Source organism: Apostichopus japonicus, chromosome 11, assembly GCF_037975245.1.
Source record: "Apostichopus japonicus isolate 1M-3 chromosome 11, ASM3797524v1, whole genome shotgun sequence".
NCBI classification, from domain to species: domain Eukaryota; kingdom Metazoa; phylum Echinodermata; class Holothuroidea; order Aspidochirotida; family Stichopodidae; genus Apostichopus; species Apostichopus japonicus.
Window position 1 is genome coordinate 25,362,929 of NC_092571.1, and position 24,046 is coordinate 25,386,974.

The 24,046-nt window shown below is 34.9% G+C and overlaps 1 protein-coding gene across 3 annotated transcripts in view; it reads left to right on the plus strand.

Annotated features, from left to right (window-relative positions):
• LOC139975759 (exosome complex component 10-like) overlaps positions 1 to 23,155 on the plus strand; it is a 106,109-nt gene extending 82,954 nt beyond the window's left edge. For all 3 annotated transcript variants that reach the window (XM_071983914.1, XM_071983915.1, XM_071983916.1), the window contains exons 22-23: positions 19,813 to 19,898; positions 22,820 to 23,155. In XM_071983914.1, the coding sequence (XP_071840015.1) occupies positions 19,813 to 19,855 (43 nt within the window). In that variant the 3' untranslated portion in view covers positions 19,856 to 19,898; positions 22,820 to 23,155. The remainder of the gene's footprint in view (positions 1 to 19,812; positions 19,899 to 22,819) is intronic.
• The last annotated feature ends 891 nt before the right edge of the window (positions 23,156 to 24,046 follow it).

Below are 24,046 nucleotides of genomic sequence, written 5' to 3' on the forward strand. Positions count from 1 at the left end.
GGAGAGTGGATCAGGAGTCAACATTACCAAAAGATGATTGCTGGCAGGCTTGGGTGTTATACAGCCTGTTGTAGCAGCCTGTTGGTACAGTTGTTGATCAAAGTTATAATTCATATAGTGTGGCACTGTAGTTGCCAACTTGTTGCTGAAATCATTTACTCGGCTAGCTGTTCATGCTCAACTTTCTTTACATATATAATCTTGATAACTCATAATTCAGTATTCATGAGAATTTTCTCATCGGTTTCTCCAACCTGTTTCTTGCAATATTTGTTATTATATGGTGTGGCTTTAATAATTGACAGTGTAAACCTTAATTATTTCTTAATTTTAACCGTCCTTAGTATTAATTTTAACCGTCCTTAGTAATAACTCTACCCAAGTTGTCCCAAGAGACACTTCTAAAGGTTGTATGACAATTATAAAACCATATGGACACATGCAGCTGAAGGTAAGATTGTGTACAAATTCAACAACCCCTGTGTAGCACTCTACACATCATATAGTTTACTTCTTTTTATTGCTCTGTCTTATCATTTTATATATATGTATTTATATCTCTATATGCAGCCTAGTTGGTTAGGGTGTCCTAGTTGCCTAGTTGGTGTACACATATAAAGCGGGAGGCCCAGGTTTGAATCCCGGTGGAGGCTGGAAGTTTTTGCACAGTTCAGGATTTTTAAACACATTACAATTTCAATTAGATATATATTCATTTGCCTAAGTTGTCGTTTATGCCCATTTCATTTAACATTTTTCATTTTTCTGTTCAAAGCATCTCTTTCGAGATCCGGCTTTAGGAATCACAAATGATTTTGAGTTGGTTAGCATCATGTTTGATCTCTAGAGTAAGGCAAAATAAGTCACCCAAAACAGAACTAGTATTGTTCGATACAGGTGACAATGCCTATGTGTGGAATTACGACCTTCCTTACCGGTTTCGAACCTGTGGACATACAATCAGCGTCATAGGCGTAGGAGCTCAATTTGATTTCGGGGGCTGTAGCGACTTGCACGAAAAATATAACCTAAATATTTTGTCAGCGGAGCGCGCGTTCAACTTGTTAATGTGCATATCACATAAGCATGCATTGGTTATTACGTGGCATGCCAGTTACATCATTTTCAGTGTTATTGCCCTTCCATATTGGTTATCATTTTTGGGGAAGTCATTACAATAATAATGATGATAATAATATCAGTTTAACCATTGAAAAACACATTGCAATTTATTTTTCTTTCAGTAGGTGGCCAAAATATTCTCAGCATATTGCCCGAATTTTCAAAAAAATATTTGGTTGGGGCTCTAGCCCCTGCCCCCCCCCCCCCACCTGCTATGCCTATGATCAGCGTCCATAGCGGAGTTGGTGGAGGCTGGAAGCTTTTTCACTGTTCTGGATTTTCCAGCTTACTACATTTTCAATATTATATATATATATATATATATATATATATATATATATATATTTATATTAATTATATTTATATATATATATATATATTTATATATATATATATATATATATATATATATATATTTATATTAATTTACTTTAATTTAATAAAGTACATGCCAGTAATAAAAGCTTCAGTCAACTGTGTAATATACCATTTGCAAATTATGCCAAAATTATAAGGAATTTGCTGGTACCATAATACAAACTTATTACTTAAATTGTATTACTTTTAATTTCACACTGCAGTTTACATATTAGCTAAGATGGGTTTTTTGTTGCATATATTCAAATGTTATAGGTAACAGGCTCTTTTCTCTTTTCATAAAATTAAAAAAATGTATTAAAAACAAAACCTATGGAAAATATTGCAGCTGTATATAAGTCTGTAAGTGGTTTGATATTAAAACTACACTAGCTTTCAAAGTCAGTTGATTTTAGCCATTGACAAAGGAGACATTAATGTGTTGTATGATTACATGTCATTCTTGCGCAGAGTTAGGGATAACCCTTCAACAAGATCCTTCAAGCAAGCCTGCTAGTTACTTTTTCAACTGTTCATATAGTGACCAAAACCCGTCATCCCTCCTTAGACGAGTCCCAGCCAGTGTTGGTGCTATGGGAGGGGGGGGGATGAGGGGGAGATTGCCCCCCAGATTTTCCCCTTTCCCCCTCCCCAATGAAAAATTGTCAAATGATAGCACCATTTTGTGTCTAAGTCACATTACTTGTAGAAAACTTCCTAAAGGATAGATTAAACTTCCCTTAGACCTCCTTCCCCATATTTCCCCCCCCCCAAAACAATATGCCTTGCCCCCTAGATGTCCCCCTTTTGATTGCCTCTGCTAGTGTCACCACTGGTACCAGCACAATATAGACTACGGTTGAAAAAAACTTTAAAGAGTTCCCCGATTTTTAACAACCGTTTGATATTTTGAAAAGAAATAGTCAAAAGAAACGAAAAGAGGTATAGGTCACCTTTTGTGATGTATTGGATCTCATGTGGAGCTCAGCAAACATTGAATGACCCAAGAATCTGTGTGACATGATTCCATAATTCTTGAATTAGTTGCAAGGTGTTAAAGTTGCATTGTTCCTTACAGTATATATCACGTACTATAGCCTGGAAATGCTTCATTTGAGACATCCTATGCGTTAAACGCTTTGGTATATGGGTAAACTAAAGATGCTGTGCATGCATGCTCGCCCTCACCATACCCTGCCGACTCTTGCGGTATTACACCGTAACATCTCGCTCACCTGGTGACGTGCCATTCTCACAATCCACAAAACCTCAATTGCAATAAGATAAAACATAAACAGGTATTAACCAATCAACATGGAGCTGTGGATAAGAATTAAACAAATGGGATTTATTTTGAAAATAGAACGTTCTGTAAAATCTTCACGTCTCTTAGGCAATGATATCCAGATTTTTGGGGCAAAAGCGCTAGGCTTACATCTTTGGTGGGGTGGCAGGGGGGCGGGGAGGGGGGGGGTTTGGCAGGCTTGGCGCACATCTCATGCACGTTTTGGTACCATTTTGAAGTAAAAACCATGAATATTTGAAGTATAACTTTGAATAAAATAAAAATCAAAGCACAATAGTGCATCTCCGTAATGCCATTTTAGACCCACGCGCTGTTGTATTCATCTGTCCCTTTGTTTTACATGTGTGTTTTTTAACTGCCCTGCGGTATCAATTACAAAGCAAAGTCGATTTTTCTACAACCATAACAAGTACTTTTATTCCCTTTTTAAGTGTTGAGAATTTTTTTGGGGTCTGTTTTTTTTGTGTTTTTTTTTTACTTGCCACCTAATTCATAATTTCCACTTTCTTCCACATGTATTTTCACTGTCTATAATAACATAACAGTTTTTTTATTTTTTTGTAGAACTTTTCCCATCTGAAGTTTAAGAAACAGAATTATCCCCCCAAAAAAAGTGAGACAGAAGTAAATATAGTCAACTCGATTGACGCAAAGAATCCTGAAATCTCGGGAAAGGAGTGAAAAGCTGTTTTCTCATCAATCAGTTTGATCTCTGTCATGCAGTTAGAGACTGAGAAAAGTATGATTAATGAATCCCCTAATTACCATGAAATTCACCTTGAGAATGCAATTCAGGCCTAAAATTATGCCTTAAATGAGATAATGCCAAGAAAAGCACCACCACAACCCTAAACAGACAGCAATTATGTTGACAGCTTTCATTTTTTTTTTTTTTTTTTTTTTTTTTTTTTTTTTTGCCTCTTCCATTTTGCAATTCATTGTACCTGACCCAGTTTCCCGACCTAGGATTTATTTCTTTGCTTTACCATATTTTGTCGATGGGATTTTTTTTATATTTTTTATCATATCTTGAAATGAATTACTTTGCTTGCATTTTCTTACCTTGCTATATATATATGCTTGATTGTCACAGAGCCATACAATGGTCAGCTTGATATTTAGAGTTCTTCCAAATGTTGCGATTTTGGTCAAATTTTCTCTCAATTTCTAGCGAACCATAACTTCACCCCCAACCCCCTTCCCCATCCCCCACCCAACCCACACTCCCTGCGTCCATTTTCTCGTGGAAACATGCGAAACCCGGATGTGTGGCTAATTGACCTGTCCACTTTTTACATCGCTAATTCAAATCTACTCATTAGGAGAGCGAGGTAAGAGGTACGTGCGTATATCAGCGAGATGTTTACTAGGACTCGTCAAGGTCGCTGTGACATTTCAGAAAATCTCATAAATAGTATCAAGGTCGGCACCTAATTCTCTTTTATATCTGTACATTGCTAATCCGTTAAGTGTACATTAGATGATTTCTCTAGGGCCCTAATGCCAGCTAATCACATCCCCTTAAAGTTTTTTTTTTTTTTTTTTTGGCATTGTACATGCATTGGATACAAAAGACCACAAGCTTTGTTTTTCTTCCTTTCATTTTTGTTATACTGTAACTAGGACTTGTTTCTTGAGGATTTTTTTTTGCTTTCTCAATTTTTACTCATTTTCTTCTTGTTTCACCAAAGTCGGCTCATATGGTTATCAGCAAGATTACGGCAAAACATTAAAATCGTGTTTTGCATAAGTGGTGCTAATATCTAGGTCTTACAGGCATGCATGAAAAACCCTCTGTTTTAACAGCTAGAATTTTTTGTCAAGACTTTTGAAAGATAAGTTGAAGAATAACTGGATCTGATTTAATGGGCTAAATAATTAGCTTAGTCATACATGTGATTAGTTTAACACACACGGTCGTCGTCGTCGAGGCTTAGTAGCCCCTAGCTAAGGTTTTATCAAGCATATATGCAGTACTACTAAGTTACACCATACCGTAAAGGACGACAGGCAGAGAATCAAGTTTTGGGAAACCTGTTGACCTGTTAAACAGCGAGGGTTCATCAATTAAAGTGACTGAACTATTTAGTTTAATACACAGACAATAATATAGGTTAGGCCCTCAGATGTAACACAAAGCTCAGTGGGGAAAAAATGAAACTTTTAGGGCCTAAAATGACAATTTTTTGGGGGGGGGTTACAATGCCCAAAACACAAGTGTGTGGTCAAATCATTGTTGCTTTGCATGTTGCTAAAACTGATTAAGGAACAAGATTTTCACAACTTGAGGTTTGAGTAAAAACTTGTACATTCCTCAACAAAATACAGTAACTACAGTATGCTGAAAGTTTTAAAGACAGACATTTAAGCAGAATTTTGATGTCTTGATACTGTATGTCAAAGTCCAAGGAACAAAAAAAAGGGAGACTTTTGAATGCTTAGTGCTTCTTTGGTAGCTTTTCCATTTTTTTTTTTTTTTTTTTTTGTTATTTGTGTAAACATTTCAAATATGGAAAATCACTGGCGTACTGCAGTGCAATTCTAAATGGTAAAAATATTCTTCCATTGTTTTATCAATATTAGAATGAGTAGTCCAGCCAATTGATCGATAAATAAGCCCGTGCAGAACGGTCTTAACTGGGTTTAAGTGTTGTATTCAAACGGTCTATAGTATTAAACAATAAAAAAAATTCCTGCAAATCTATTTCAAGTCACTCTTTAAGTAATTTATCTCAGACACTGTATATCATGCCTACCTGCCTCCCCAATGCTTTTGCACTCTATTTAACTGTGTCCATGGATAAGCTAATTGTACCGTATACATGCACCAATGAATGCAGATCGAGGTCATGTTCCAGACTGTTTTAACCTCTTTCATTTTCATTTGGATATTTATCCTACATTTTTTTTTTAGTTACGTATTTCAGGTATTTGCGCCAATTTTAAAATTCAACCTGTAAAATACGTAAATGGTCTTCTCAAGGACTGCATGCATCCATGCTGATTGCAGGTAAAAACATTAAAAGATGAAGCAATTCAATTTTAGCTGTGATCACGACTTTTGGTTGTAATCTAGAGCTCTAGGCGCGGTATCGTTAAATCATTGTGACATTTTTAATACAGGTAAGATGTTTACCCCGTTGATGTTTTCATTTGGAGAATCAATCAGATATGCATAATCTGGTTACGGCTGTTGTTGAGACCCTGGGATATAGAGCTACCTGTATTTACTCGAGTGGAACCACCGCTGATTTTCAAAACAACAACGAAAAAACCAGTGAAAGCTAGGGTACTATTTTCGTCTCAGAATTCTACACAGTGTAGGATACAATAGTCACTTACTTTTTTCTGTAATGCCCACAAAAAACAAGAAAAGAATTTGCCTCTTTTTTTTTGTAATATTATAGAAGGGTTTGTATTGAATTTCAATAATTTGTGATACTTCAGAATAAAGTTTAGTTGCTATGGCCTTAAAGCAGCATTTTGCGTTTTGTCGCCGTTTTCCACTTTTTTGAAAATTCCATCAAGTTTTTTTACATATATCAAGCACAGAACAGCAAACTAAGATATTAGCCAAGTTTTTTCCCTGCCAAAAGCATTAATTGGGGAGTAATTAAGGACATTTGCAGATAATGAGAAAAGTGTCCATTGACAAATTCCACATTTTATATTAATCACATACAGTTCCCCCAACCCACTAGTTTGAATCCAATCAATCAGAGATGCAGGTTTAGTTATGAGCCGTTGCTAAAAATAGATTCAAACGTTGAGTTGGTAACTTGGTACAACCAGCGAGCTGGACTCTAACAGCTCCCTTGCACAACTGCCATAGATACACAAATCAAGCATGGTGTTGTATTACGTATTGGCCAATGACGTTCGTAGCTTTTAAATATTCATATTATGGGCAAGGTTTATTTGGATCCCAATGGAAAATATCTTCGAGAAAAACAAAGTTGAAAGTTGTAAATTTTTTGACTTTTATGCCACCATTTGAAGTAAGATTTAAATAGATAAGCTAGTTATGTATGTCGTTATGGCATCGTGGAATCAGTGAGGTTGAGAAAAACCATAGAAAAGGACGCAAAATGCTGCTTTAAAACTCTTTAGGTTAACCAAGTCAACTTTAAATCAACTGAGGGGAGAAATTGAAACTTAATGATCGCCTGATTTGTATTAAAGTTCATGTATGTAGTAATGAAGATGAGGAATATGTTATTATACTGGAAATATTACTTAATATTCCGAATTAATATTAATTTTGCAGTTTAGTTTGGAGGAATATACAAGGTTTAACCCTATTTTAAGATAATACACAGAAAGCCTCTAAATTAGCTATTTTCATCGATCAGATCAACAAATGCAAAACAAAAATCATATTTTTTTTAAAGTCTTTCTGAATAATCAAACATCACCAACAAAGTAAGGTGTGAACAATTATAATTTTTATCTTCTTAGAGAGTACAGGGTGATAAAGTATCATGTTGATCTTTCTAGAGAGTACAGGTTGATATTATTTGAGTCTAAAGTTAACAGCTGGTGCAGATATTGTAGATAACATATTTCACACAGTTTTGTCTACTTCAGACATTTAAAGGTTTATAGAAAAAAAAAGGAATAAAGTTTGGCCACTGCATAGTCATATATAGTGAGTGGCAAACAGTCAGTTTGTACTTTCCACGGTCACACAAGGAAAGATATTTTCTTGTCATTTTAACAGCAATACATGATTCACTTTGCTCTGTGAGTTCAGTGACCTCTTGTTGAACTTTCCAAAGGGTAGCAGTTTAATGCTCAGAATTTAAACCAAACGGCAAACGATCTTTATTCTTTGATGGGGAATTTAATTTTAATAACACCTGAACAAATATTCACCCTGACCAGGAAAGGAAAGAACGCACTATATATGCATGTGTTTCGTTTGTAAGGCCGGTAGATGTGAGATTAGTATCTATTGGAATTTCTGGGAGATGCAAAACAACGAGTCTGTAATTTTAAACCAATTTTAAATGCATTTCTATCTATTAGCCATGTTGTAATTGGGGCATGACATAAAGGACTACAATTATTTACGTCATGAACTAAACAGAGCATTAAACTTTATTACGGATTGAAATTTGAGGAGGAAGCTAGAAGAAAAAGATTTATGCTATAGCCATAGCTTATATATATATAGCCTATATATAGCTCATATGTACTGTATATGGCCTATATTTATAGCTTATATATACTGTATATAGCCTATGTATATAACATATATATATAGTCTAAATATATATATATATATATATATATTTATATATATAAAAATGTAAATATACATATATATATATATGTATATATATATACATACATATATATATATATATATATATATATATATATATATACATATATATATATATTTACATTTTTTGGTGCAGTTTTAAGGAAAATACAAAAGTGGCTAGGTGTTGTCATAAGTCCATAAATCCATGTTGCATTTGAGGGTATTAAGTATAAATTACGGGTGCATTTGAGGGGGAACAAAAGTCTCAAGTTGATACAAAATCTTAAACCATGTAGAAAGTTATCAGTACCATGATACAGTCTGAGTTAGTAACACATGCTAATTATATTCACAAGGGCGCGTCTACATGCATTTGTCGTTACAGAAACATTTACTCATATTGGATTTCTTTCTCTTTTTTTTTGGCAAAAATATGTAATGTATATTTCTGTACTTCTGATTCACAAATTGCAGGCTACATAAGTTCTCTAAGATGGAGTGGATGGTATAAAGTTTGAATCCCTCTTTGTCTAATTCCTGAAACTAAATGAAACCAATTCCTTCATTTCTGTAAATGTTAGAGGTCGTCAGTGTTATACCCCCCAAGTATGCTAGGAAGTCAGATAATGGTCACCAATGCACAACTTAAATCAAGCATTTTACCACAATTGTAAAAGATAGTCATAAATCCGCACTGACAGCGAATAATCGCATCCCAAAATGCTACATGCAAAAACTGGCAATTTGCATATATGCAAAGTGCAAAGATGCATATTCAAGCCTTTGTGCACCAAGACACGATGATAGTATCTTTATAACAGACAAAGTCCGGAGCCACCTTAAAGAACTGCATTGCTGCACAAGATTTTGAAACTAAATCATTCCATGAATAATGCGACGTTTAATTGTCTATTTTTCAACACTCCTGCAAGTCTGTTTAAAAAGAAGAAGAATCAGAAACACCTAAGAAAGTAAAACTTTTGGAAGATTATTTCTAGCAGGTTTTGTCGTGCTAGAAATTTGTGGGACCAATACTGACGACCATTAAGGTCCTCCTGTGGAACTAAAATAAGGATAAAGACAAGAGGAAGAATCAGTATTCATTGAATGTAATGAAGTGAACGCCCAAAATTAATGGTAAAACAATTAACGTTCATTAATTTTTCCCTTCAGTTTGAAATATTAATTAAATATTGACTTAACAAACAGACATTATAATGTGTACATTAATTTTGTCAATCAAGCAATTGATAATTGATTCCATAATTTGCAGGTATTGTTTTATAAAAGCTCTTGCACGTGGTTGTTGATTCTTTTTGTAAATTTTCCGTTCATTTTGTCCGCAAAAAAAAAAAAATTCTAATATCCCGAATTGGCGATGACTTGAAAAATAAAGTTATTCGATTTTCATTATACGTTCCACTACCAGCTAAAATTAAATAAATAATTCATATTTCCGAGAAATGTTTGTGGATCAAGTACGCTGAACTCTAGAACTATCCATGGATAAATATGATCCTGCATTTATGTTATTGAAGGAAGCTGCAGAAAACTTAGCCATCAGTATTAATTACCATTGGAAGATTAGATTTGCCAGGTACATGTCATGTGCAGCTGAGAAAGTTAAAGGAGACACATATACCCAGCCATCATCATTAGTCTATGTATTAGAGATTAAAGGCATTGAAGACTCGCCCCAAACCGCGTGCGGCCATCTGAAAAAGTTAACTTTTTGTTGCTTGCAAATGACGTTTTGTTCGTGTCGCTACAAAATGCAGACAGTAATGAAACCTGATACCTTGTTATCTTTAGCTGGACCTGAGATGTCCATCGCTGTATCGTTTGTACACTGTGCTGTGGGTATTGACCGCAGTTGTATGTACTGACTGTACACTAGTGTCTAATTACCGACGGTAGCAAGCTGTGTGTGTATTTTCTGGGATCGATGGTGGTGTCTAACACTTCTGTTACACCTCATTCGAAACTAGGTCAGATTACCGGCATTAGACATTTCTTTTTGCGCGAGTCTTCACGCACTTTAATGTACTTCCATGCTTTCGATCGGCTCAAACAGTGACAAAAAATCGCACTCCAATTGGCAGATATGAATGTTGCATAGGTTTAAATGGTTCCTAAGTAACACTATACACAAGGCTGTGAAGAATAGCTTGAGTTTCTATGTCTAAATAAGACATAATTGAGCCCTTCGTGTTTTTCAATTTGATTTTAATATTTTATGATTAATTTAATTATTGAAATGTTTTATTTTCTGTACTGGAGATGCTGAATCTAAACTAGTGGTCCTGTTAACACGGCATAACGATGACATCATTTTCAGCACGTATATATAACAACACTTTGAATATTCTAACCCCCTTCCCCCACCCCCTGCACAATCAGGATCTCCCCAAAAGGGAGAATCTTGATCCACAAGGCCCATCAAATTTTGGAATCCCATTTGGGATCAGTCTTACCAACTCAGGTAAAGGGAAAACAAGATCCTGTGTCCCGTTCTCAAAATGTGAACAATTAATGCTCAAGACACAACGTAGGCCTACTGTAACACTAATAACATCAGGAATGTCTTTATATATAGTGTTACAAGTGTTTCAGGTAATCCCAGGTAGGGAAATCAGTTCAAATGAAAGATCCCACTGTAATAATACAAATTATATTTATGTACATTAACATGCATGCATGCTAGTATCAATTTAATTTTCGGCCTTTTCTCAGGTAACTAACTTCAGTGTCCCCAGTTTACCACAGTTTTTCTTTAGATATATTTTTTTTATGTCATCATGAACATATCCATCAGTTTCCTACAGATTTGATCTTTGAATTTTTTTTTTACTGGATTTTACAATTGTATTATACATATATGGAATCCATATCTCATAGATAGCTGCATAGATACGGTCATATTTACAGATTAAAAGAGTAATTCACAAATAATTATGCCCTCTTATTGTGTAGTTGGACAATACTGTGTTAATGCCATCTATTCACTGCAGGGTATAAAACTGTGTCTGTCAACATCGCATCATGGGAGCTGCTTGTTTATGATTAGATACTCTGAAATGAGGTCAAGGACTGTGAGCTAATTAAAAAATCAGGTTAACTACATGATGTTGTCGTGAAGTATTTCATTATCCATAATCTACTTTTTTTTTTCGGTTTTTTTTTTTTTGTGTGTGTGTGTGAGTCAGTTTCATATAGTTACAATACAGATTGTGTGTTGGATTCACTATATAGATACATGTACGTTTATATCCAAGACATTTAACCTAATAGACAGGGCGGGCATTTACCCACAATCAGGGTCTATAACCTTTATATCTGTACAGTCAATTAAATATGATATAGATATAGATATTAGTCTGAGAAGTAGCACATGCATGTTACAAAAGAAAAGGCGGAAGGGGATAAAATTAGAGCAGATTAGACAGATAGCTCTCAGGTTTTATGAAACTTTTAAGAGAAAAGTTGCTGATTGGTTGATAATCTAATTAAAATTACTGAATTAATGTGAAATATACATTACAGGATTTACATAGGCAGAGGCATTTACAGTGTGTATGCATTGATAGACAGAGATACTGTATATACTAATCACCGGCTGCTCTTGTTTTGGGTGGAGGTTTGCTGAGACTTGTAACCAGTCGATTCAATTTTTTAAGGTTTTAAGTGGAATCATTTAAAAGTAATTTGTCTGCCTTGAGTCAAGTTGGTGACTGGCACTTTACAGACTTGTTTATTGTCACTTTTGACAATTTTAGTGATGTGAGTCACAGTTCGTTTAACAATAGCGGACCAGTTCAAGTTTCAAGATGTGTTCCAACTTTCACAGACAGAAAAAATGGAAAGTTTACAGATTTCATTGTAATAATTAACAATGGAACTGGCTTTGAACACTAAGAAAGTGAATAGTTTGAAGTAATTTCTGGCCAGAAAGTAAAGGAGGTCCTGGAAGAATAGTCCCTTCCATTCATAAAATGAGAAGATGACTTTTAAGGAACAAAATTAATTAAAGACCAGTAAAAGAGCACTGATTGCTTTATAAGTCCAAGTTGTATTTGTACAGTATATACCACCTATAATTACTTTTGAGAAATCACCCTTTAATTTAAACATCTGAAGCTCACCAGTTTAATTGAACTTATAAGAATTATGAAATCATAAAGACCATTTGATCAGTTCGTCAGATGCAAGACAAAACTCAATAGATTGAAGAATATTTTATATTAAAGACTTCAGCTAGATTTTCAAGGAGAATGTTGTTGAAAGTTATCCAAGAATGCTGTCGTTAGATACCAAAGTTGAAAGAAAGTTTTCATCAAGTATCGTTCAGTAATAACTTACAGGCATTGAAGACCCAAACCGCGTGCGGCCATCTGAAAAAGTTAATTTTCTGTTGCTTGCAAGTGACGTTTTTGTTTGTGTCCTACAAAATGCAGACAGTAATGAAACATGATACCTTAATTGTTATCTTTAGCTGGACCTGAGATGTCCATAGCTGTATCGTTTATACACTGTGCTGTGGGTATTGACCGCAGCTGCATATACTGGCTGTACACTAGTGTCTAATTACACTAGAAAGCTGTGTGTGTATTTTCTGGGATCGATGGTGGTGTTTAACACTTCTGTTACACCTCATTCGAAACTAGGTCAAATTACCGGCATAAGACGTTTCTTTTTGCACGAGTCTTCACACCCTTTAACATTACCAGGCCCCACCCTGGGGAGTAGACTATACATTTATCAAGTAAGCTTTAAAGGAGCATTCCAGAAATTAAAGGCATAATTTAAAACAGAACATGTATCTCGAAACTGAAATTGCACTAATTAAAAACTCATTACTTTAAGTAGGCACTGAACTTTTTCTTATTTTTTTTTATCATGAATTATGGCATGGCAAAGCTAGATTTCTGCCTAAAACTACACCTTTGATTTACAATAAAAGCCATGGAAACCATTGAAATGGTAATGAGTTGTAAAATCCTGAACAGTGAGACGACTTCCAGTTTGTTATATATATATATATATAAAGGTATTTATTTCAAGGACACCAACATTGACAGGTATATTGAGCTGTCAGTTAGGTACGTTACAGGTCGATGGCCTGTCATCATACACCTGTTATCGTAGCTACAATTGCACTAGAAGGTATCATCTTTTATTCTGATTAAATGCGGCTCAGAATCACAGGTACAATCCCATCCTTCCTTGAGTGGGTGTTTTTTTTTCTTGTGGTAAAGTATACTATTAAGCATTTCATAGAAAGTATACTATTAAGCATTCATATTATTGCAGAATTTGCATCTGTTATATTTTTTTTCTTTTTTTCTTTGCGCAATCGACACACAAGATGGTTATCTCGAGAAGCCATTCAACCTCCTTGAAGATAAGATTCAATTCCATCCACACTTCAAGATCCACAAAAATTACCTAGCAGATTTTAAAAGAAAAAATGAAAAGAAAAAACGAAATCTTTTTCGGATATATTCGTCCGGTCGCGTGCTAGAAGGCGATCATGCAAGCATCGGTCTTAATGCGAGCATGCAGTGTTCACGTTTTAGAATGCTGTTAATAGATCATTTTGTGAAACAGATGTAGAAACTTCATGCAACAAGTAAATTATTGCCGCTAAATTTGCTCGTTATCTCAATCGTATTAGTCGTTCGAGATCCCCAAGAGTAGTGATGAATATGTATGGCTCGACGGATGTAGGACAAATATTCTCTATTTCATAAATGTAACATGCAGCTGATAGAAGACTCACTCGTTAAGTAAATGTTAGTTGTTCGTGTAACAAGATACTGTACAGGGTTCAAAATAACAGCCCGTTTCCTTGATTCTCAGTAACAAAAGTATGTTTTTATATCGACGACGAGGTAGGGAAGGTGTCTATTAATTGTTTTATTATCATTGGAAACATACAAACATGTAATGTTAGTAATCATTTTGATTTACTTCAGAAAAATCTGTCGACAGAAAAGTTGGAACGTTTCAAAAAAGATACAACATTAATGATATTAGAAAAAGGATTTTTTTTTATATTCACAATTTTCACATGTATGTGACATTTTCTTGAGCAATTGTTAATATTTATATGTACAGAGATAAACTCAAAATTAGTCCTATCAGTATTACAAAAGATTATATCGTTAGGTAGGGAAGCTGGAGTATATATTTTTTTTTTTCACAAACAGACAAACGTTTTGTCCAGTATCATTTAGTTAAACCATAGAAATACTAGAAAAATTCAAAATAATCTATGTCACCAACAGTTATTTATATTACATATACTCTCGATAACAACATATGTATGAATAGGGAATGTATATATAGGGAATGTGCTTTTCGCTTGTACGTGATGTGTAAACTCTTATATTCATGCTGTGCTTTAAGAAAGTTATAAATATCTGTGACATGCACAAAATTGTGTTCCCACAGTTGTTGAAATAAACCCCATAAGAGATGATAATTTACACACATTGATTTTCTATAAATGGGATTTTTAACATATTCATCAGAGATGTAGGTTGATTGCATTTACAACCCAACTCTGCCTTATCTGAAAGACAGCTTCTTAATTCTTTCAAATTTACAATTAGTTTCTCCCAAATTTATGCTACACAATCTTACAGTTAATACGCAATAGAGTCACTGTTACGGTATTACAATTACACTGTTGGCTCTTGTCTTTGCCCACAGCTCTCAAAACCAAAAAGGTACCAACAATTTTTTTTTTTAAGTTACCTTGTTTGTATACTTACCTTGTTTGTTTACCTGTTTGTATACTACAAGGAGTGTTAGCTCAGTGGTTAACGCCGAGTTTGAGTCACTCCAAGATTAATGTATGTCGTCCAGTTACAGAGTTGTTGACAATTGACAATTCATAATCATGGACGTTAAATATGAATGTTAGAGACTGACTTCGGTTAGCTTGCAGCTTTGATAAGCCAATGAGACTTCTACGCGAGTTCCTGCTTGCAGGAGGATCTAAAATACATACATATACATATACAGGATTCACAGATAGCGAATACCAAATTTACAAAAAGTAGATACGTACCCACAGCTACAATGCACCAAAAAAAAATACAGCTAAATCGTACAGTATAATCGTGTAAGGTGGATGTCACATGAGGACACAAGTTACTCGGGTAACTGCCGCCTTTTCTCCTAATTTTGTTCACCTTCAAGGTCTTTGTCAAATTCAGGGTCGTGACCTCTCACCGAACTGAACTATAAGTCTTGGAAAGAAACAAGAGAAAAAAAGGAGACAAACTTGTTTAAGAAGACGGAAGTTATTGCACTCAAAGAAATGATATGTAATAAGATTCCCCAAAATCCTAAATTTATAATTGAGATCTTTTGACATGTTATTATTACATCAGTGAGTACAATTGGAATCGATTAGCATAAATTAGCAGTTTAATATGCAAAGTTCCATTTCATTTCTGCATAATTAGTGATTATAATAGGTTAACCTGAATGCAATTGGCAATTTTCATCTTTATAATTATCTCACCCAAATGAGAAAGTCAGGCTTTAGTAATAGTGTCAATTAGCATGCCACCCAATCTTTTAATGGGCCTCCCAAGGCCAAATCATCCAGCTTAAGAGAATAATTACTAAAAGTAAGCTACAAAGTCTACATATAGATATCTTGAGAAATATAAGCTTCAATTTTTTTTTTTTTTTTTTTTTTTTTTTTATCCTTCTATTTCAAACGAATATTTTCCTAAAACCAAAAAATTGTAACCGAATAAAGATAAAGATATCATTTCAATAGGAATTACAGGCAACCCATTTTCCACTAATCAGTAAGTTAATTTTGAAAGTGAAAGGATGATAACATTCATTTGGCTTAGTTTTATAGTGCTGATAAAAAGTTGTGAACATTTCATGAAAGTTTATAAACAAAATTTAAATACCATGGGGAATTCATGTCTGAAAAGTCAGCATATGCAAATTCCCTTAATCTTAACTAATGAAGGAGCTGCAGCAGGAATAAACTTTCACAATAGAGCTTGAGGAGTAAGATAAGGAAGATAGCTTTGGTCACTACTTCGTAGATAACATGATACCCAGAAAATCACCGTTTTTTTCCTGGGTATAAACCAAGCGAAGGCTGACCAGTTTGAACTCTTAATGATGACAAAACCTTTGCTAATTACTTTATGTAATAAGAAAGTCAATGAGCTGTATAATCACTTTGTGAGTATATGAAACCTATATATTGCTCATGTGTATATACATTACTATTAAAATTACATCAGGGTAAGTCAATTATTAGGGCTCTATTTAATTTCTATGAAACCTGAGTCGTCATATTAAAACACTTTTGGGGACATTCATCATATGCCTTTTCATGTAGGTGTGCACTATTGAAGGAATCTTAATTGCTATATATTCACATTGATGTCAACAATATGATAGACAGTCTTGCATCTACTGTCTCATGTAACTGTCTCATGTAAAGACATTTTGCATTCTCATGTCAAAGGACACACAAAGCCAAACATATTTCTATAGGTCCGTTTCTAAGCTGTACCTGTTAATTACGAACAATTTCCCCAAATTGCTAAGAAAATAGGTTTTGGTCCTTTTCGTGAGATATCACAGTGTTAACTGTCACGTCTCATACAAGCCTGAAGACTTGATCAAGCCTAATTATGACATCTTTGAGTATCACATGTGTTTAATTTTTTTTTGGGGGGGGGTGCTTTTCTTTATGTATTAAAGTGTTTTTTTTTATCTGTAGTGGAGATGGGTTTTGCAAATGATGATTCAAACATGTTCAAGCTGTTAACATGACCTATGGTGACAGCAATGGTTTTTGAGTGTCAAATTATTAACACTGTTAACATTCTTCCTTGAAAATTATACAAACAGAAAAACAAAGTGAAACAAAAATGGGTTCGAATCCTAGTGACACTATGACGTCACAGATGTCAACAAAAAACAAATAAATAACGACCACTCGATCCCAGACACCACTTTTAAGCTTAAGATATCTTTCAAAGGGAGCAAGATTATTCTTAGCCTCATGAGGGAGTTGTTCTTCAAAGAGAACTCTGTTATATCAGATGATGGTTCAGGTTTGTGTCCCCTACGAGTCTCCTTTTATAAACAATCGTACAAGAACTGCATCTATGTTCTGGAATAAGTGGAAGATCCATCAAAATTCAGGCCAACAATTTCAGTCCGAGTAAACTTGACCAATTTATAAGCACAGATGACCGCACATTGCAACAGGGGTTGGAATAGTTTGTTAAAAGACAAAGGAAAGGTATGTCCAATAATGTGCTTATATGAGGTGTAAATATATATATATATATATATATATATATATATATGTATATATATATGGCTCATTCTCTGTAGCTCTAGTTGTGTCTCATTCAGCCACCCCATCCCTATATAGCAACCCCAACCCTTCTCCCCCACCTCTCTCCATTACTATCACATATGTGACATTAACTTAACTGCAGCTAGAATGGTTAATACACAGATTTGCCATTTAAATTAGTTCCGTAAAGATTCAGTACGTACACCTACCACTGCAGAACAGCCTGTTTAACAGAAAAGGCCTATAAATGCACAACACATGGATCTATTTTAAGATTTCAACTTTTTTGAGGGTAGAGAAGACCTTTATTATTACAGAGCATTGCAACTGAACTATGTTACTTTCATACACATACTGTACTATATAGGCTTTGAATGATAGACTGATGGTGGTTAGTTAAACAGATCAAGTACACTATATGTGTGGGTGTGTTAAATCTGTCCATAAAAGAGAGAATTAATTAATTAATGATTGATCTCTGGAGTAAGGTGAATATGTCTCTGATGAACTGGGTTCCATATATATATATATATATATATATATATATATATATATATATATATATATATATATATATAGATATATATATATATATATATATATAGATATATATATATCTATATATAGATATAGATATATATATAGATATATATATATAGATATATATGATGTTTATGTGTATGTGTATGATGTACAGTAGATGTATATATGTGGCAAGCCACATACAGTGGAATGACGACCTCCTTTAAACTCATGGTTTGGAGCTGGCTCTGGACATTACCTCTGTAGTGTCCATAGGCCAGGTGGTAACTGGGGGACCACAAGCGGGTAAGGGCGACCGCATATAGAATGGGAGGCACAGGTTCGAATCCCAGACATTGGAGGCTGGAATCTTTTTCACTCTTCTAGATAACTCTTTGCCATTGGAAATATATATATATATATACATATATATATATATATATATTTATATATATATATATAAATTTGCATTTCATTGGACAGTAAATTGTTAAGTTGAATTCTGCAGTGGTTAGTCAAGCCGTCAGGGCAGAATTACAAAAGCATACATCCAGCAAGTCCTTGACTGCCATTGATCAGATACTGTACAAGATGCGTGTATGCTTTAGTTTAGTTCAGATTTCCCTTTCAAATGTATACAAGGCCTCTCCGTGTATTCGCACAGTTTAAAAGAGTGCTGGGTCATTGAACACTGCTTTTAGTCATTATTATCAGGAGAGAGAGAGAGTGGAAAAAATATATATATCAAGATTTCAAGGATGGTTCTTAATGATCGGCTGACCACATTCCGTAAGATTTCTCTCAATCTCAATTTTACGGAGCTTTTAAATTGACAGATTAAAATGTGTAGTGGTGTCAGTCACTCAAGTGACTTTTTATTCGTGGTAGTGATTCATGTTGCAGTCTGTTGCTAGGTAACAACATGTTAAACCAATCATATCTGGGACAGTCAGTGATCTTAATTTATATTAAAAATGATGGGAATTCAACATGTGACTTTTAAATCATTTTTCATTCTCTCTTCATGCAGGCTATTAATAATGTCATATTTTTTTTTTCTAACTGTGCCGGTTCACTTGTAGTTGTAGCACATGAGAGGCTAGTACGAATCGGGATGCATTATTATTATTATTATTTGTCAATATCTTAAACGTCATGATGTTCTCTATGAGCTCATCGTTCACTCCCAGCAACTCCAAGTCTATGCTGAGAACTAATGCAGTGCTAAATTATATTGATTGATTGATTGATTGATAGATTCATTGATTGATAGATTCATTGATTTCACCTTTTTTGTTATATTTCTTAAAGGGCGAAAACATGCTCGCAATAAAATTAGTGTCTGTGAAAATATCTTTTAAAACGATACAAATGGAAAGACATACAAAATGATGGCTGAAATATTTATTGTTTGTATTTGATAACTGTAAAAAATTCATCTGATCCCACTCTGAACAGAATTTTAAGGCTACATTATATTCCATAATAATGGACCAAACACCACAAGGAATTTTATCTCCATTGCCTCTCTCCACCCAGGTGAATAAACAGGTGACCTGTGAGATATATATATTGTCAGTTGGGCGCTGTTTAGCTGCTGCCATGTGGAAGGATTGTCTCTATGTTTTGGCAGGTTATCGTTGACCGGGGTAATATTGTGATCCGCCTTGAGATGGATGAATAAGTCTGTGCTTAATAAATCTAAATTATGATTATTATATATTGTACTCATACAATAGAAGAATCTTCCATGTAAGTGGTTGCATATTTTGTAGTCACGCTTTTTCATATTCATATTTTTGTTGTGCGATTGTGATTTTAGAATCATATTAAATCTTTTCTTTTTCTACCTTCTCATTTTCTCATTTCCTCTCGTAGGACATCTGGTGCCAAAGGAAGACAGTCTTGGCCAAAACGTTAACCATTTTCTATGAATATGCATATCGTGTACCGTGACCAGAAAGGTATACCGTATCTTGATCATATTACTAAGAGTATCCGTTTGAATGTTGCTTAGCAACGATACCAAACACACCAAATATTACCCATAATGAGCACTCTCCAGCCTGGCCCAAATCAACAGAGGGCGCGGTCATGTCGGTCCTATCTAGTTCCACAAAACTTGACCAGCTGCAATTTCTGACTAGCAGATCATAACGGTACTGTGAGTCGATCACTCACGATATATTCAAATTTGGTTCGTAATTATGTAAGAAGATGGTATTTTTTTAAACATATTTGTGAAGTTTCAACACAGTTTTAAGCACCTTGGCCTGTGTTTTCTAAATCAACTTTTTGCGTTCGGCCAAACTGCTCGAGTGGAATCCTTAACTAGTCAATCACCCAGCGTGTTCTTATGCAATTACATATGGCGAGGTTGCTAGCTAGTGGGCACCGGGCTGTCACTCTATCGTGGAACTTTGATTCGCTGGATTTGTAAGCAGTAAAGGTCGAGCATGTAACGACCGGCATGACAGCGCCCTCAACTGGAGAGCCCCATTGGTAAAAACTAAGACACCCTCCAGCATGCCTCCGATAAATAAAAGTTTTTGTTTTTGATATTTTGTTTGTTTTTTTTCTCCTTTTCGCATTTTGGTAAAGCTTAACTTGACAAATTGAAATACAGTTTTCTCATGTATGGTGGAAGGTCATTAATATTATTATGACTATGATACTTAATATTCATACATATTGTGTACTTATCATAATATCATACACAAGATTCAGTGTTTTGATTTTTGCAACTTAGGATCCCTTTATAATAATACTTTTGTAGTTTAAAGGTCATCAGTATTATTCCCCCTCCCCTGGCTCCGCCCAAATGTGCTAGAAAATCAGGAAATGGTCACACATATGCTCCAATTTCAACAAGTACTGTGGTATCACAGCCAGTACTCTACAGAGTAGTCATCCATACTGAGGCTTTTCATTTTCTGCTTAAGCATTCCTCCTTCTCTGGGAATGGGTTAGAGGAGCAGAGGGTCTAGAAAATGTACTTTTGGCTTAAATTTGGGGCCAGTTACTAATGACCTATTAAATTGGCAAGAAACAATTTAAAACCCACTTCTTCTAAAATAGTCAAATTTTTCAGTGTCACATCAGGTCCACCATAGTATCAACAAAACTAAATTTCTTCTGATGGAAGACCTCAAACTCCACCGCTTGTTTCCTGTATCCTTCCCCCGCCCTCCACCTTCCCCTCTTTTTTGAAAGCTTCCTATGCCAATATATTGTTTATACCATTCATTAGGTAAAGTAGGTTACAAACCAGCAAAACCCTGATTTTCAAACTTTTCACAACGGTCGTAGAATGAGGTTAACGATGTATTCTGATATTATCGATGATGATTCTATTCGGAAAATCAGCCCGGATTTAATCTTGTTTGCATGATAATCTCTGTGTGACAGTCATCCAGAAGTTCCCATGAACATCCCTCCATATAGGCAAAAATAAACTACTTGATGTCAAGTCATTTGATCAATTGGTAACCGTATGAGCAGAATCACAGTATGATGTTGTATTCAAAGTTTAGCTTTAAAACCTGATTATAAGGATAGTCCTGGGGGTAAACAATTTAATTTTTTGACCGGTCATCGAAAGAGAACTGCTCTGTAAGTTTCCTGGTGAAAGATTTACATTTCAGTGCCCACCGTACATATTGTACGTTTCAGAAATAACCTTATTTGAAGTCGTCAAATTTTGCACCAAAAGTGAACTTGAAGCAAACAAGTGTCATTTGTCCTAAAAATACATTGGCAAAACTGTTTTGTTCCATTTTTATTGCCCGAAAAATTTTAATTCCATTTTTCTACTTCAAAATGTATTTGCGATTCAATTACAAATACGGCATTCGCTGGTGTATCGTTAGCATCGCATCGGCTTGAAGATTATAATCTTTCCCACCCTTGATAGGCCCTCGAATATAGAGTGAACCACTACACACTGTGGCAAAAATATACCCACAATAACAATATTTCATGTATATGACATTTTAGTAACAGTACATGAAAGCATAACAACGTGAAATATTAGAGGCTGGTATGTTCACCTTGAAAAGTACACAACAAAGTGCATCGTACCAATAGATCTATGTCAACACTATTTTTGTGTATATTTACTTTTTGGCAAGCAATTACAATATTCATATTTTGCTTCCTTATTTTGTGTTTTTACAGATGTTTGTCTGTTTTTTTTTCTTGTTTATAGTTTTCCTTTTTCGCCCGATTTTCACCCCCGTCTTACGTTATCGGCCTAAGCAAGCATCGTTGATTTAGTATAAAGAGAAAAGTAGTGAACAACGACTATTAGAAACACACGTTTGTGACAGACTTCCTGGTGTCAGAATTTTGATGCCCACGAGTGACACGTATCTCAAATGACTCAAAAGAACCGAATCAAAAAGAGAGAATAAAACGTCCGGCCCTTCCCTCGATCATTTCAGAGTAAACATTTTCATGAGATCTAGTGTTGAATGTATCTTTCAGCGAAAGTAGTTTTACCTGCGTCTGACGAGAAAGCAAAGGCTGAATTGTTTTGAAGTAGTCATTTAATATGATTCACATTGTTTAGATGCTGGTATAGAAAACTATGATAAAAACAATAAATAGGGTTTCACCTTGAAAATTGTAGCTCCAAAAGTACACCAGGATGTACCGGGATATTGATCAATCTCTGTGAAGCCAAATGAACTGTTCTGACTGACCATTTCTTGCACTTTTCAGCTTGATCTAGCAGATTGCGGTACTTGACCTATACAGGAAAAAATTGTTTGCGCAGTTTGCACTTTCAATGACTTCTCTTTACTTTTTGATGAATCATTTTGTGATATGTTCTTCTATCCTGGTAATGTGTCATGTTTTATTTTTGTCTTTCCTTTTTCCCCAGCTGTCCTACGTTTCGGTTCCGTGGTGGCAGCATTTGCTCACAAAATGGCCCCTTTCTCGATCAACCCCCGGAGAGGAGGAAACGGGAGTAACTTCGATCGTCAAAATTTACGTCCGTGAGACCCAGGAGGTTTTTCTTTTTAATACTCAAGTTATGAAAGACCAAGATTTTTGTATGATGGTGGTTTCATGCATCAGCGACCCAATGTTTCGGTTTCGTCTTGGCTGTAAATTCTCATAATACAGGAAACAGGACATACTTTTATGAAAAAATTCATGACATCCATGAGACCTGGAAGTTTTTTTTTTTTTTTTATTAATAGTCAGCTTTAACAAACACCACTGTTCCTATGATGGCTATTTTTTTTGACACAGACAAATGTTTCTGTTTGGCTGGATCAAGACCTGGGGAAGGAACAATGATAGTTATCAAAACATTCATGAGACCGGGAAGCTGGTTTTGTATATACTCAGCTATGACCTACCCAGGCTACATTTTGTTGGCTATTTTTCATACACAATCTTATACCTCCATCATATTGGAATAACATTTTACATATCTGCATTGTTCTCCACAACACAAAGACGGCCCAAAAATTAAAGACATATTTTTTCCCTGAACATTTATCAGTTCCTGAAAGAGAAAAGGACTCAACTTTCATTTTGCAGCCATAATGTTATGTTCAAAGGAAGTGAAACTTTAGCAGAGATGTGGAGAATCAAGCATTACGATATGTGAAGGTCCATGAAAGAAGGGAACTTTGGCAGGGAGAATGCACATTTTATGGAAATCATGCAAGACTAGCAGGAAGATGACCATTTCATAATGAGAACTATTTGCTTAACTTTATGCTAATGGTGTGAAACAGAGTGACTCTGGGTAGGGATTGATCAGTGATGGTCCAAATTACTGATTTCCATTTTAACGTATGTTCCTTTCTTCTTTTTCTGTTTCTTAAGTTTTAGAACAACCTGTTTGTGCCTCATCACAATTTTGTTAATTATTTTCACCAAATTTATGGAATATTACTCAAGATATAAAGGAGACGCACTGTGAACCATCACCGAACAACGCCCCCAAGCTACTCAGACGACTATTATTCAATATTGGATTATATTACAACTTTTATGATTCTTCACAAACAATATTAAAGACTTGAACAAGTCTAGTAAAATCACATCAGTAGTAAGCCACATATGCTTGATTTTTTTTTTTTTTTTTATGTCA